The sequence below is a fragment of the Trachurus japonicus genome, chromosome 4 (genome assembly GCF_045865225.1).
Source record: "Trachurus japonicus isolate A0001 chromosome 4, Traja_1.0".
NCBI lineage: Eukaryota > Metazoa > Chordata > Actinopteri > Carangiformes > Carangidae > Trachurus > Trachurus japonicus.
This window is the reverse complement of record NC_140910.1, coordinates 30,969,091-30,983,373: the sequence shown is the minus strand read 5'-3', so window position 1 is coordinate 30,983,373 and position 14,283 is coordinate 30,969,091. Positions and strand designations below refer to the sequence as shown.

At 40.4% G+C, this 14,283-nt stretch overlaps 1 protein-coding gene across 1 annotated transcript; it reads right to left on the bottom strand.

The window, feature by feature from the left end:
* LOC146989191 (GTP-binding protein Di-Ras2-like) lies at window positions 1-11,000 on the bottom strand. Its single transcript, XM_085775458.1, has 4 exons — window positions 10,879-11,000; window positions 5,069-5,253; window positions 3,283-3,453; window positions 1-322 (listed from the first exon to the last, which is right to left on the bottom strand). The coding sequence occupies exons 2-4, from the start codon at window positions 5,204-5,206 to the stop codon at window positions 32-34; spliced, it is 600 nt and encodes a 199-aa protein (XP_085631584.1). The 5' UTR covers window positions 5,207-5,253; window positions 10,879-11,000; the 3' UTR covers window positions 1-31.
* Window positions 11,001-14,283: the final 3,283 nt, after the last annotated feature.

Genomic DNA, 14,283 nt, shown 5'->3' with positions numbered 1-14,283 from the left:
AGCCAGCGAGATGCCCCGCCCCCCCTCTCCCTTACATGACGCTGCACTTCCCCTTCAGTTTGTCGGCTCGCCGCTGTTTGCCCGAGCGCTTGCCGTCGATGCTCAGGCTCATGTCTCGCCTCTTCTCCAGCGACAGCAGCTCCTGGAACAGCTCCTTCACGTTGGAGTTGGTCTTGGCCGACGTCTCCATGAAGGCGCACTTCCACACCGCCGCCTGCGCCTCACCCTCCTTCGCCTCCAGCTCGCGCTGAGACGTCTCGTCGCTCTTGTTGCCCACGAGCATGATGGGAATGGACTCCACGCTGCCTTTGATGGCCAGAACCTGTGGAGACACGATCAAACGACAGCATTGATCCAAAATGAAAAACAATCAGACAGTGACACACATACAGACAGGCAGATACGTTGGCACAGCAGAAGACGATAGAATTTGTGATTAATGTGACATCCAAGAGGTGGCGAATGAAATTCATTTTGTGTTCTACTGTCCTTTTTATGACTCTATAAGACAAAAATTGTTTAGTAAAGTAGATCCAAATAACGAATTTGTGTGGTTAGACGATGCTGAGAAGCTAAAATTTATAATTTTCTTTATTTCTTGAAAAGGCATGGGCAATGAGACGAAGAGCAATATATAGTTGAGTACTGAAAGTAATCTTAAATTGTTTATTTATGTCACACCTGTGTGGCAGACTGTGTGGCAGTCCTTCCTGCCAAAACAGGAAGGACTGTTTAGTCTTTTTTTTGTATTTGTTATTAAATGTGTCTTGTAATCTCATGTGGGATGGACCATTCATACAGTATCATCATTTGTAAGGCGCGCTTTTATTTTGAAATTCCTCTGGCACCTCTGAGTGTTTAGTCATATTTCAAGATAATTACTAAGATCTGAGATCATAGAAAACTGTAAAGATCAATAAATGAGAATGTACTTGTACAGTTTTATAGTGATCAGGAATGTTTTTTATTTATTGAGCTCAGAAATAAAAATGTCTGTTTTTATTTCTCTTCTGTTCAGATGTTACAAACGTTAGTAGGGCCCTATGATTTCCACGATAATGGAATTGGCTAATTAAAGGGACAACGAGGAGTTTCTATTTGGTTATAAAAAAGTCTCACGTTAATGTGGATGAATCTACGTTACCCACACTTGTTAATGGGCCCATTTTCGATAAATATATCGTTTTGTCTCTATCGTTATTTTGTTATTATTAGTGGTGGCAGAAATGCTGGTTGAGCCGACCAGCGTTTCTTTACTTTCGGTTTCGCGGTGAGTCATGAGAATAACGCAGCTGAATCGCTGTTTATGGTCGGAACTACGACGGTATGTGATCGTCTTCGAACCTCTGACTTTAATTCTTGATGAATGAAAACATGAGTCTGTCTTGCGCCGGTCAAAGAATTTTACGGTGCGCGCGGAGGTTCATAAATGTAGTGTGAAAACACTTCGCTTTTCCAAAACTCCTCGTTGTCCCTTTAAACTAAGAAACTCAACACTTTTACGTTTAAAATGTTTTTTGGGTTTTTGTTTCATGACAAAGTCGACATAAATTTCATAACTCAGAAAGAACTTGCTGCATTTTGCCTTGTTTTTGATGCACTTTAATGTACTGTATATGGAAAAGATGATTCTTATAAGTGCATTGTTATGTATAACAAAGTTATGATTTTTATTTTTTAAATTAACATAATTTATTTAGCTGAAACAGTGTAAAGCTTAAAAGCATTAATATTTTGTTGGTACTTTAAGTATTATATTATAGTATTTATAGTGCAGTGTTATGTTCATAGGCGGCGCTATCAATAGGCTAAGGGAAGCTTAGCTTCCCCTAGATTGTCACAGAAAATGAATCATCACAAATAATAAAATGAAAAAATAAAATAATGTTTTTTTTTTCGTTGTTGTTTTTAAATTATATTTTAGAAAGAGGTGGGAAATACATTAAAACACACATTTTTAAAGTATTATCTATGTCGATGGTTTATTTATTTTTTATTTCAGTGGTATATGACTGGTTACCTGCGTCATTAAGTACACACGGCGTAGCTACAACGCGCAGCGTAGAAGCTTACCCCTTTGCCTCGCTATGCTACTGTAGTCACTGACAGTCCAGCGAAATTAAAAGAAAAAAGCCCGGTAAAACGGACATTAGAAGGTTTTTGAATATCAAAATTGACGAGTCCGAGAGTCCCATGAAGCAGCAGCAATGAAGCCGACCACGATGCTTCCACGACCGGCTGCCGCCTTCTCTCCTGCCACTGGCCTCCATGATGACACCGGCTGTCCCCCCCCGGATACCGGCCACTGCCCGCGAGTCACCGGTCTACCTCCGGACAGCCGCGCCCCCCCGAACACCTGCGCACACCCTCCTCCAGTCACTGGCCTAAGTTACGTCCAGACAGCAGCCCCGACCGCCCGGACACCTGCTGCCTCCCTCCTCCAGTCACCGGCCTACCTCTGGACACCTGTGTGAGCGCACATTCTCACAGGAGTTGCGCAACTGGATGAGGACAATGGCACAGCAGATACTGTCAACTCTGTTGCTTCTGTACATCGAGAGCGACAACTAAGAGGATTTAAACCTGAAGAAATAGTTGAAAAATATGACACAAACGCCCCGTGGCGTGCTGCTTAGGGTAAGAACATTGATTAGGTTAATTATGGGCCACTACAAAAGCAAAAAAAAAACAACAAAAAAAAAACAAGTAGAGAATGAAAGGAATCATTCTGCTGCATCTCAGTTTGATGAACATCAAAACTATATAGGCTACAGTATATCTGCCTGGGTAAAGACTTTTTTTTCTTTTTCTTTTTTTTTTTTGTCCCGTAGCTTCCCCATTCCTTCTGCCCTAGCGCCGCCTATGGTTATGTTGCATCATGCAGAATTGAAGAAAAGTGTTTGTTTGTTACCTCAATACATTTAAGGTATTTTCCATTTAATTTGTACATTTTAGTCATTAACATTAAAAACCCAATCTTTTTGGAAGTAAAATAAGAGTAAAAGGTAAAAAATGGAATTCCCAAAAAATAAAATGGAAAAAAGCGTAATTTGGGAAAAATATAAAACAGATTCCATCATTGGTGGTGACGCTGCGTTCATGGTCCCTCAGCCCCGTGGGAGAGGACAGAGTTTGTCTTATATAAACCTCTCAGACTGAACCGACTCAACGGTTCAGAACAAAGAAGCTTCACTTTGCCTCAAACTGTTTCCTGCTCTACAAACTCTCTCTCTGGTTCCCATTGGTCGGCTGTCGGGACGAGGTCGCCCGTCTGCCTCTCACCTGTTGGTAGATGGGTTTGAGCTCCTCCAGCGACTGGCGGCTGGTGATGGAGTAGACCAGGATGAAGGCGTGGCCTTTGGAGATGGACAGACGCTGCATGGCGGGAAACTGGTGACTTCCTGTCGTGTCGGTGATCTGCAGCGTGCACACGCTCTTATCACAGCTGATCACCTGCAGAGAGACAACAGGTGCTCATCAATAAGCCAACACCTACCAGCCGACCTAAGGCACGGACAACGCTTAGGAGTATGTGTACATCAGTTAAAGCAGAAGTAAGCAGAATATGTGTGTTAATATAAGTCTTAAATAGTTATGTCTTCCGACAGCAATCACTTATATAGAGTGTTTGGTCTGAAACACGGGTCTGTCAGTCACTCTGCTCTGCTGTAAGCCGAGGAGAAAACTTTCCTTGTATCCTACAACCTTTATCCAATGAGGAGAGAGAACGGCATAAAGGGGCGGTCCTCTCTGTGTGTGCAGCCAAGGGATGCGCGTGAATGTGGTGACGTAGGGACGAGGGCGGGGACTGCTAACTCCATCGGCTGACAGGAAGTTAGCCAAAACCACCGGATCGCTTACTTCTGCTTTAAGGGAGTGAAACTATGGAATGGATTACCAGATGAGATTAAAATAAGTAAGAATATTCATCATTTCAAAAAAATGTTCATAAAATCTAAACTCGAAGGGTATGGACAAATCTTGGATGCATAGGGGCAGGCTAAGGGTCTGAATGACCTATGAAGGTTTTTGTATTTCTGAGTATGAAGGTTTTGATGTAATCACGTGGCTTTAAGGCTTTGTGTGTTTTTATTTGAACATGCTCGCGTGAAGGCGAATGTTTTCATGTAAACTTACTGTATTCTCAGTTATTATAGTCATTGGTGAAATTAAGTTATTAATAATTTCTCGCTCTTCATTGTTTTCTTTGTTTCTGAAATTGCTTTAATAAGCTATAGTAAGATATTCCTCATTTCTCATGAATTGCGAGGTATGAATGATGTATGAATTCTGCAAGAGCATCCAATTTTCACCGTCTGATTTGCTTACTTAATCATGTTTGCTTACTTAATCATGTTTGCTTACTTAATCATGTTACTTAATCATGTTTCAAATTTGTCTCTGTATTATATGCAAGTAGCCTAATGATCTTGTCTCTACACCAGGGTTGATTGTAAATAGGGATGTCACGATTACAAATTTTCTTGGTACGATTATTGTCAAAGAAATAACCACGGTATTACGATTATCACGATTAGTATGCATTAATTAATTTCACAACACTATGAATGTGTAAAATCAAGTATAGTCAAAATATAACTACATTACACATTGTTTACACAAAATATTTCAAGTATCTATTAATATATGGCCAATTATTAATCCCCCAGGGGAAGTGTTTGAAATATTCAGGTCATAAATTGTCATCTATACCAAATGTTTACGTTTATTTTAATCATTTTTTGTTTTGTTTTGCTTTTTTTTTTTAAATTAAAAATGACACGCTAACATTTAAATTCCTACCAATTCAATGTTACAGTACGTTAGTTAAATGGACCAGTATCTGTGCATTTACCTTTATTTTTGCGCACATCTGCCAATAAGGTTCCAACATTGGGAAAGTAACGGTATTTAGGAATCTTTACGATTAAATAATTGTGGCGTTTAATACCACGATTAATTGTGAAAACAAGTAATCGTTCATACGAAAAATAAAACAATCAATGAACCAACACCTAACACCCCCCACCCCCACCTGTCTGTAGCCTGTAGCTCCTCCCCCTCTTACCTGTCTGTAGGTGTCCTCCACCGTCGGGATGTACGTGTCCCTGAACGTCCCTTTAACGAAGCGAAGCACCAACGAGCTCTTCCCGACCCCCCCAGCTCCAAACACCACCACCCGGTAGTCGTTGCTCTGCTCGGGCATTCTGGGAGTTGGAGTTCACCTGCTGCTCTGGATCAATCACCTGTAACCTGAAGGAGAAGAAGAAGAGGCAGGAAGTCAGACGACAGGAAGTTCAGGTCGTTACCACAAGAAACACATGAGGAGAAGAGGAGTTAACGATCTGAGACTCTGGTTTTGGTTCTGGAGTCTCCGTGGTGCTTCCTGGTGAACCAAAGTGCTTTTTAAGTGCTTTTTTGCTGTTGCAGTAATGCTTCGTCTGTTTTTTTATGTTTATTAATTATCTGGTCTGGCGTTGGAGCCCAGCCTCTGTCGTCTCTTCCCAGAATTCAAATATAAGAATTATTTTACTTAAAGGGACAACGAGGAGTTTCTATTTGGTTATTTAAAAGTCTCACGTTAATGTGGATGAATCTCCGCTACCCACACTTGTTAATGGGCCTATTTTCGATAAATATATCGTTTTGTCTCTATCGTTATTTTGTTATTATTAGTGGTGGTGGAAATGCTGGTCGAGCCAACCAGCGTTTCTTTACTTTCGGTTTTGCAGCGAGTCACGAGAATAACGCCACCGTATCGCCGTTTATGGTCGGAACTACGACGGTATGTGATCGTCTTCGAACCTCTGACTTTAATTCTTGATGAATGAAAACATGAGTCTGTCTTGCGCCGGTCAAAGAAGTTCACGGTGAGCGGAGGCTCATAAATGTAGCGTGAAAACACTTCGCTTTTCCAAAACTCCTCGTTGTCCCTTTAACTAAGCCCCAAAGACAAATTCATACAACTTGTTCTGCTTTCTAGCTTTTCTTGAAATTCTGTATTCGCCCAAATCAGCAACAAACATTTTGTTTCGTTAGCGGACCACGACTAGTTATTTTTCTCCAGGTTGTCTGAATATAACACGCCCACCGATGACATCATGGTTTGCTGGGAAAAACAAAGTATTTCAGAGGTTAGCATTACTGCACAATTGTTCATCCTGCACTAACTAAATTACTGTAAATATGCCTCATGTCTCTTTATAATTTTATATCTTCATAACCCTTAATATTATTGCTATACAGTAGCCAAAGTTATTTTATTCCCCTATTTTTTTTAATTCTATGCTATTGGAGCTGCTGTGACACAATAATTTCCTGCAAAGGGTTAATAAAGTTCTATTCGCTGGTCTCTAGCTAGTCTAGTTCAGTCCAAACGAGTTGGTTTAACCAAACCATTGGTTGACAGTTGAGGTTAAATCTGCTTAGTCAGGCTAAGCTAACGGTTTAGCGTTGTTTAACTGCTGTGACATATTGTTGACGGTGAGAAAACTAATGATGATCAACAATAATAATTAATCTGAGGTTTAATCATGTAAATTAGTTAATGAGTGGTTATATCATATGTGATGTGTTGTGTGTGTTTTGTACTCGTCCTCTCTGAACTGGGTGTTTTCATGACGCGTGGGAATGGATTAAAAACAGAGCGAGGAAGACCTCAGGGAGTTTCCCAGCATGCACTGCTGTATTCCCCTTTGATTAGAGCTGTGCACCTCGTTGCTGAGGAAACCTGCTCCTCTCTCTTCGTCTCCCGTTTGACAGGACTTCAGCCTGAAACACTGGAGGACGTGTCAGTGAACGCACCACCTGTCTATGTCTATAGTAGAGAACATCTGTAGAACATCTGTAGAACATCTGGTTCCTCATAACACCTGGACTTCACCTGACTCCAGATCAGCTGCTGAACACACACACACCTGAATGTACTCATGCATGTGTGTGAGAGAGAGAGAGTTGTCTGGTTGCCGTGGCGATGGTGACAGATTACAGACAGCAGTGCAAACATGTCATCAGCAGCAGCAGCAACAGGGCCGTTGTCATAGTAACCCTCCTGCCCACATCGTCTGACATCACTTCCTGTGCGGAGGCAGCGAGGATGGGAATCACCAGAGAGACAGAAATACATTTAAAGCTCCAGTAAAGAGAAAAAAGGTAGGCTAGATGTTTGTATTAAAGCTCCTTCAAAATAAAGGCAAGGCAGGCAAGGCAAGGCAAGGCAATTTTATTTGTACAGCCCGTTTTTATAAACAGTTTGTCTCAAAGGGCTTTACATGGCATCGTAACAACATCCTCTGCCCTTAGACCCTCACATCGACTGAGGGAAAACTCCATGGAAAACCCTTTTACCAGGGAAAAATCGGAGAAACCTCAGGGTGAGCAACAGAGGAGGGATCCCTCACCCAGGACGGACAGACGTGCAATAGATGTTGTTACAAGAAAACAGTTTACAGGTAAAGGTAGATGTTTGTATTAAAGCTCCTTCAGAATAAAAGTAGATGAATAAAGGTAGATGTTTGTATTAAAGCTCCTTCAGAATAAAGGTAGATGTTTGTATTAAAGCTCCATACAGTATAAAGGTAGATGTTTGTGTTAAAGCTCCTTCAGAATAAATGTAGATGTTTGTATTAAAGCTCCTTCAAAATAAAGGTAGATGTTTGTGTTAAAGCTCCTTCAGAATAAATGTAGATGTTTGTATTAAAGATCCTTCAAAATAAAGGTAGATGTTTGTATTAAAGCTCCTTCAGAATAAAAGTAGATGAATAAAGGTAGATGTTTGTATTAAAGCTCCTTCAGAATAAAGGTAGATGTTTGTGTTAAAGCTCCATACAGTATAAAGGTAGATGTTTGTGTTAAAGCTCCTTCAGAATAAAAGTAGATGTTTGTGTTAAAGCAGATATCAGTGGAATGTTTTTGTTAATATAAGTCCTAAATAGTCCTATTTTCCGTCAGCAATCACTTACATGAAGTATTTCAGCCTAAACACGAGTCTCTCCGTCACTCTGCTCTGCTGTAACCCGAGGAGAAAATTTTCCTTGTGGGATACAAGTGTTATCCAATGAGGGGAGAGAACGGCATGAAGGGCTGTGTGTGCAGCCAAGGGATGCGCGTGAATGTGGTGACGTAGCACGAGGACCAATTGATGCCTGACAAGGGCGGGGGCTGCTAACTCATGGTGCGTTCAAGGAAACTCGTACTTTGTGTTTTTCCTTCCTGTGAAGTCATACCAGTTCAATCTGGTACGAGTTCACGGGTCGGAAGTTACGAGTGGCCGTTATAGGGAACTTTCACAGACAACAGGACGGTAAAAACACGAGCTACGGGTTACCTGGAACGCTACCAAGTCGTAGTTGTGACTTGAAGCTGTAACTTACGGTTTCAAAAGCCTGCCTTGAACACAGCATTAGCCGAAACGGCCGTGCCGATGATATCTGCTTTAAAGCTCCATACAGTATAAAGGTAGATGTTTGTGTTAAAGCTCCTTCAGAATAAAAGTAGATGTTTGTGTTAAAGCTCCATACAGTATAAAGGTAGATGTTTGTGTTAAAGCTCCATACAGTATAAAGGTAGATGTTTGTGTTAAAGCTCCATACAGTATAAAGGTAGATGTTTGTGTTAAAGCTCCATACAGTATAAAGGTAGATGTCCATGTGTAGTGTGATTATAAAGCAGCTCTAGGTTCTATATTAATACTGTGAAAGTATCAAAGCCTCAGTCCACAGAGAAATGCTCACAGCCTGTATTCAGAAACTACATGGAGTGAGAGCAGCATTACTGTAGCTCAAAGCCGTGCGTGCGTGTCTGTGTGTGTAGAAACCGGTTGGTTTGAATGAATGAAACCAGTGACACAGAGCAGCTGAGACACTTCAACAAAAGACTGAGACAAATAAATAAAAGCCCTGAAGAGAGAGGCGACCCCGACTCAACTCCACGGCTCTTATAAGGACTTGCAGCCTCCCAGCAGAGTGTGTGTCAGTGTGTGTGTGTGTGTCAGTGTGTGTCAGTGTGTGTGTGTGTCAGTGTGTGTGTGTGTGTGTGTGTAAAGTGGCTGCACAGGTTCAACACTGTTCAACCGAGAGCTAAGAATAATTTCCCATCAGCCATTGCACCGGTTCTCTCCTGTATATTCAAAACATTTCAGTTCAGCTTTTTTTTTTTTTTTTTTTTTAAAGTATATTTTTTGGGCTTTTATGCCTTTATAGATAGTACAGTTGAGACAGACAGGAAATGGGGAGGCAGAGAGAGGGCCGATGACATGCAGCAAATGGCACCCGACGCGGGACTTGAACCGGGGCCGACCGCAGCGAGGACAGTGCCTCTATACATGGGGCGCCCGCTCTAACCACTACGCCACGCGACGCCCCCAGTTCAGCTTTTTAAGTTTCGTCAGTTTTTTTGGTTTGTTTTTTGTTTGTTTCCAAGGTGTTCACGGTTGCCGTCGTAAAATCACCGTGGCAACAACAGATGCTGAGATGAGCTCCAGCCTCGACTCACACTGACCAATCAGTGATGATCAATAGATAGGTATTGATCAGTGGCAGTGTTTTTTTCAAATAAATCACTTCGCCTCAGCTGGTTGAACTCTTTGATCAGGGTCACCACGTGTTGACCTTTGACCTCTCCTCTGTGGGGTGGCGTTCAGTGACGTCTTGGTTAAAGGGATAGTTCAACATTTTGGCAAATTGGCCCATTGCCATAATCCCTATAGTCATAGCAGTAGGTTCATTACCTTTAATTGTCGGTGCAAGCTATTTTTAGAACGGCGGAGCAGAGCCGTGAGCTGCTCAGAGCTATGCTACGGAGGCTCATGGGATTTCTTGGTTTCCCTCATCAAACTCATCAAATACACAATCCAACAACTCCAAAACGCTCTGGTGGACAAGTTGTGACCTGCACATTCACCACGCTATGAGATAATAACAGAACGTTACCACACAGAGTTGTTTTAGAGGCAAATTCATGCAAAACCGCTGATGCGCGTTGCCTTCAGGGACAGTTTTTCATCAAGCAGTCTCTGTATTTCCCTCTAAAACAACTCTGTCTGGTAACGTTCTGTTCTGTTCTGAGCAGCTCTGCTCCGCCGTTCTAAAAACAGCCTGCACCGACAATTAAAGGTAACGAACCTACTGTTATGACTATAGGGATTATGGCAATGGGCCAATTTGCCAAAATGTTGAACTATCCCTTTAAGTTTAGGATCACATGTTTGTTTTTTTCATCTTCACCATTGGTCCGGATCTCTGTCACGGTAACGAACGGATATCGCGCTCCACCGTCATCATCATCACTCCCACCACTAGATGTCGCATAGCAACAGACCCCGACAACAGACCATAGTAACGACCTGTCAACGGGATGCGCCCATTGTTTGGACACTTGGCTGATAAGACAACAGTTATTATTGATTATTGATCACTGATCAGAGGGAATTTTTTTTTTTTTTTTTAATATTATAGATCGTCACAGCCCATAATATTCAGATGATTCACCATCGGTTTTCACCTGTGACGTGACGTCACTGGGACGCTCGGGTTTCACTAACTAACTAGTAACAAGAGTTCAAACGAAACGTCATCAGATCTCCCACAGTGACGTGTTGCTATAGAAACGCAACATCATCACCACGTACTATGTCACTGAAGAGTTCACTCATCCTCATCATCATCATCATCGACACACACACACACACACACACACTTGTCTCACTGACCTGCTGCTTTGTTCTCCTCACGTCATGTCAACTAGTCTGACCACAGCACGAGACACACACAACACACACATACACACACGCAATTACTGTAAAGCAGACCGGCTGTGTGTGTGTGTGTGTGTGTGTGTGTGTGTGTGTGTGTGTGTGTGTGTGTGTGTCCTCGGACTCACCACCGGCGTCTCCGCGGCTTGTCTCGGTCTGTCTGCGGGGTTTGTGTCACTCCGGAGCGGCTGTGAACATCCTGAAGCTCCGCTCTCTGACTACAGCATCATCATCATCATCATCATCATCATCATCAGACCTGCTGCTGATCGGTTCACATCAGCCCTCCTCCTCCTCCTCCTCCTCTTCCTCCTCCTCCTCTCTCCATCACCTCCTCTCTCTGCTTCTCCGGCAAAAACAAGACACGGCACTTCCACTCACATTTTTTACCGTGATTTTCAGAATAAAAGCGTCACGCAAAACTTAGATATCATAGTGGAGGGTGGGAGAGAGGGGGGTCTGGATATAACTGTGAGTAAAAAAAAATAAAAAATAAAATAATAATAATAATAATAATAATAATAATAATAACTTTTGAGTTTGTATCATTATATTTAGGAGTTTTACCATCAGAAAATGTCCCCTCTAATGACAAATACTCATTTCAGATTCTAAGTGCCGCTTCTAGAAAAGCTATAACAAGGAAGGAAGTGGCTAAAACTAAAAAAAACCTACAGTGGACGAGTGGTTTGACAAAATTTATAACATTTTTATGATGGAAAGAATTACTTTTGCTATAAGGCTAAAAGGGTCTGTTTTTGAAAAAGATGGGGAAGATGGATTATGTCACTCTGGTTCATCCATCATTTGTCTAGTACCAGGTCTTATAGCCTATCCATTTCCTTTTTTCATCTATGTTTTTCCGTTTCAACCCTTATGCATCAGTATTTGTTTTTGTTTTTTTGTCTAGTATAACAGATGTGCACCCCAGCATTCTTGTTCTAAGCCTAAGGAGTTAAGTTCTCAATCGTTGTACTTTATTAATTTCATCTTTAGTGTGATTGAGGGAGGACCAATCATCCCTATCAGTGGAATCATGGATGTATTAGCTACAATGTGCAATTCATGAAGTGCAATTCAGTTGTAATTTACAGATTAATGGATGAGATTGGTGAATTGATATGTGAATGAACATGTGAACCATGAAAATCACAATAAAAACAGAATTGAAAAAAAAATCATCATCATCATCATAAAAGTCACAAAAAATGCGTGCTTTCACTTTTATTTTGAAGGATGTGCTTGCCAACAGGAAGTGTTTTTTTTTTCAGCTTCACCCCCTCCTCTAAAGTAAAAATAAAAATACATTTTCCCTCCACGCCTTCACCTCCACCTACGTCACTCTGATACGTCATCAACAGAAAAACAGAATTAAACCTGCAACAAATATCTCATTACTGACTGAACACACACACAAACACACACACACACACACGGTGTGACCACGACACACAGTCTGTTATTATCACTGTTATTTATAATTTATTGCTATTTATAATTTCACACATGTCATCATGGAGTCATAATCATTTCATCTTCTCAGAACAGACGAGACAAATATTTTTAATATTTCTTTCAGCTGTGATTTGTCCCTCTAGGCTATATGATTATTAATATCATTATTGTTATTATTATTATTCACAATAATAAAATAAATAGTAAATCAATTAAAAATAATGTTTTTAATAATTTTCTTTACTGTAATGTGCGGTAAGGTTAAGCAGTGAACGTCTCTGTTGGACGTCTGGTTTGACTTCCTCAGGCCTGTGGCGCCTCCTGGTGGACAGGAAATCTGTCTGTAGGTGGTTAGTAAAAAAAAAAAAAGGTTCAGTCTGAGCTCAGGTCAGAAATGTTTTATAAGAAGAATCAATGTGAACATTAAATATTTTATATGATCAATCAGCAGCTGGGACAGAGACCAGGTGAGACCAGGAGGGGAAGGAGACTCAGTCAGTCATGGATCATCTGGTAATTGATGATGATTATTGATTTGGCCTCAATAACATAGAATCTATAGATAGATAGATAGATAGATAGATAGATAGATAGATAGATAGATAGATAGATAGATAGATAGATAGATAGATAGATAGATAGATAGATCGATCAGAAACTGCAACAATTACTCACTCTTTACTGTAAAAAAAAATCTCAAACATTGGTTAAAAACAAATCAGAAATGTACCCATACAGCTTAAATACTTAAGTTTAGCAGTTGTGCGAAGTCCAGCACATTCACTGATGCTTAATGCGTCAGTGTTGATGAATGTGCACTGTCCCAATTCAATAAATAAAGAAATGAAATAGATAGATAGATAGATAGATAGATAGATAGATAGATAGATAGATAGATAGATAGATAGATAGATAGATAGATAGATAGATAGATAGATAGATAGATAGATTAGATTGGCTCTGTGACATCATCATCGTTTAGCTGATGACGTGTGGTTGGTTCAGATATTCAGCCCTGTATTGATAGATCGATTTTTATTTAGCTACGTTTTATCTATAATGTATATAATAATATATAATCTATAATGTATCTATATCAGATATCTATAATCTATCTATAATGTCTCTGACTGACCCAACTCAAAGTGACACAAAATACACTTCCATGTTTTGGAAATAGGCTACTGGTCTGAACAACTGTACCGTTTTTAGCTTGTGTGTGGACAGACTGTGTGCTGTCTATATTGTTTGTTTATGTTTCTTTGTTTATCTGTTTATTTGTCTGTCTGCCTGTTAATTATTGGACTTGGAGTCTGTAAAATAAAAAAACGGTCTGAAAACATAACTTCCTGGCCCTTTTTCATCTGGAAAAAAATATATTTACACTAATAGATTAGTAAAGTTTAATTTTTAATAGTTCCATGCAATTTATTTACTTATTAAATAATGGAAACTTGTTAAAATGCACCTGTTGCCCGAAAGCAACAACATACCATTATAGAAAACTGCAGTGTTGGTGGACCATTATGGAATCAATATTGCATTATGAGACTATGGTAGTGTGTGTTTAGGTGTAAATATAATGTTCAAAAACATATAATTCATCATAATCTTGTTTTTATCCTTAATAAATTTGATTTTGGATGCAGTAAAGTAAACATCGGGCTATTATGATGATGATGAGGAAGATGAGAATGGGAATTGGGATGAGGATGAGGCCAGTGAAGGTGAAAGTCTACAGAGACTGGTGTTTCTAATACTGTATATGACCTACCCTAATGGTACAATGTTGCCTACAGGCAAAAAATCCCCAAAACTTCCAAAAATAAATAATTTTTAAAAATGTCTTTAGATTATTAGTTTATTTAGTCTATTTTGAGACATAAAAACACTCCAAACATTTTTTCCCCCACTGGCATCATAATGCGTAGGCTACCAGAGGGATACACACACACACACACACACCGCCTGCCCTGCCTCATTTAAGCTAATTAAATGACGGAGAGAAGGAGAAAACAGAGACCTGAAGCACAAACTGAACCCCCATCTTCACTCCCCCTCTCCGTCTCTCCCTCCCT

What these genes read in the sequence shown, in the direction of transcription:
- LOC146989191 (XM_085775458.1), bottom strand. Translation starts at nt 5,206, where the DNA reads ATGCCCGAGCAGAGCAACGACTACCGGGTGGTGGTGTTTGGAGCTGGG. An exon ending in TGGAGGACACCTACAGACAG is followed by an intron (nt 3,454 to 5,068) that starts GTAAGAGGGGGA and finishes GTCTCTCTGCAG; the next exon opens with GTGATCAGCTGTGATAAGAG. An exon ending in TCAAACCCATCTACCAACAG is followed by an intron (nt 323 to 3,282) that starts GTGAGAGGCAGA and finishes GTGTCTCCACAG; the next exon opens with GTTCTGGCCATCAAAGGCAG.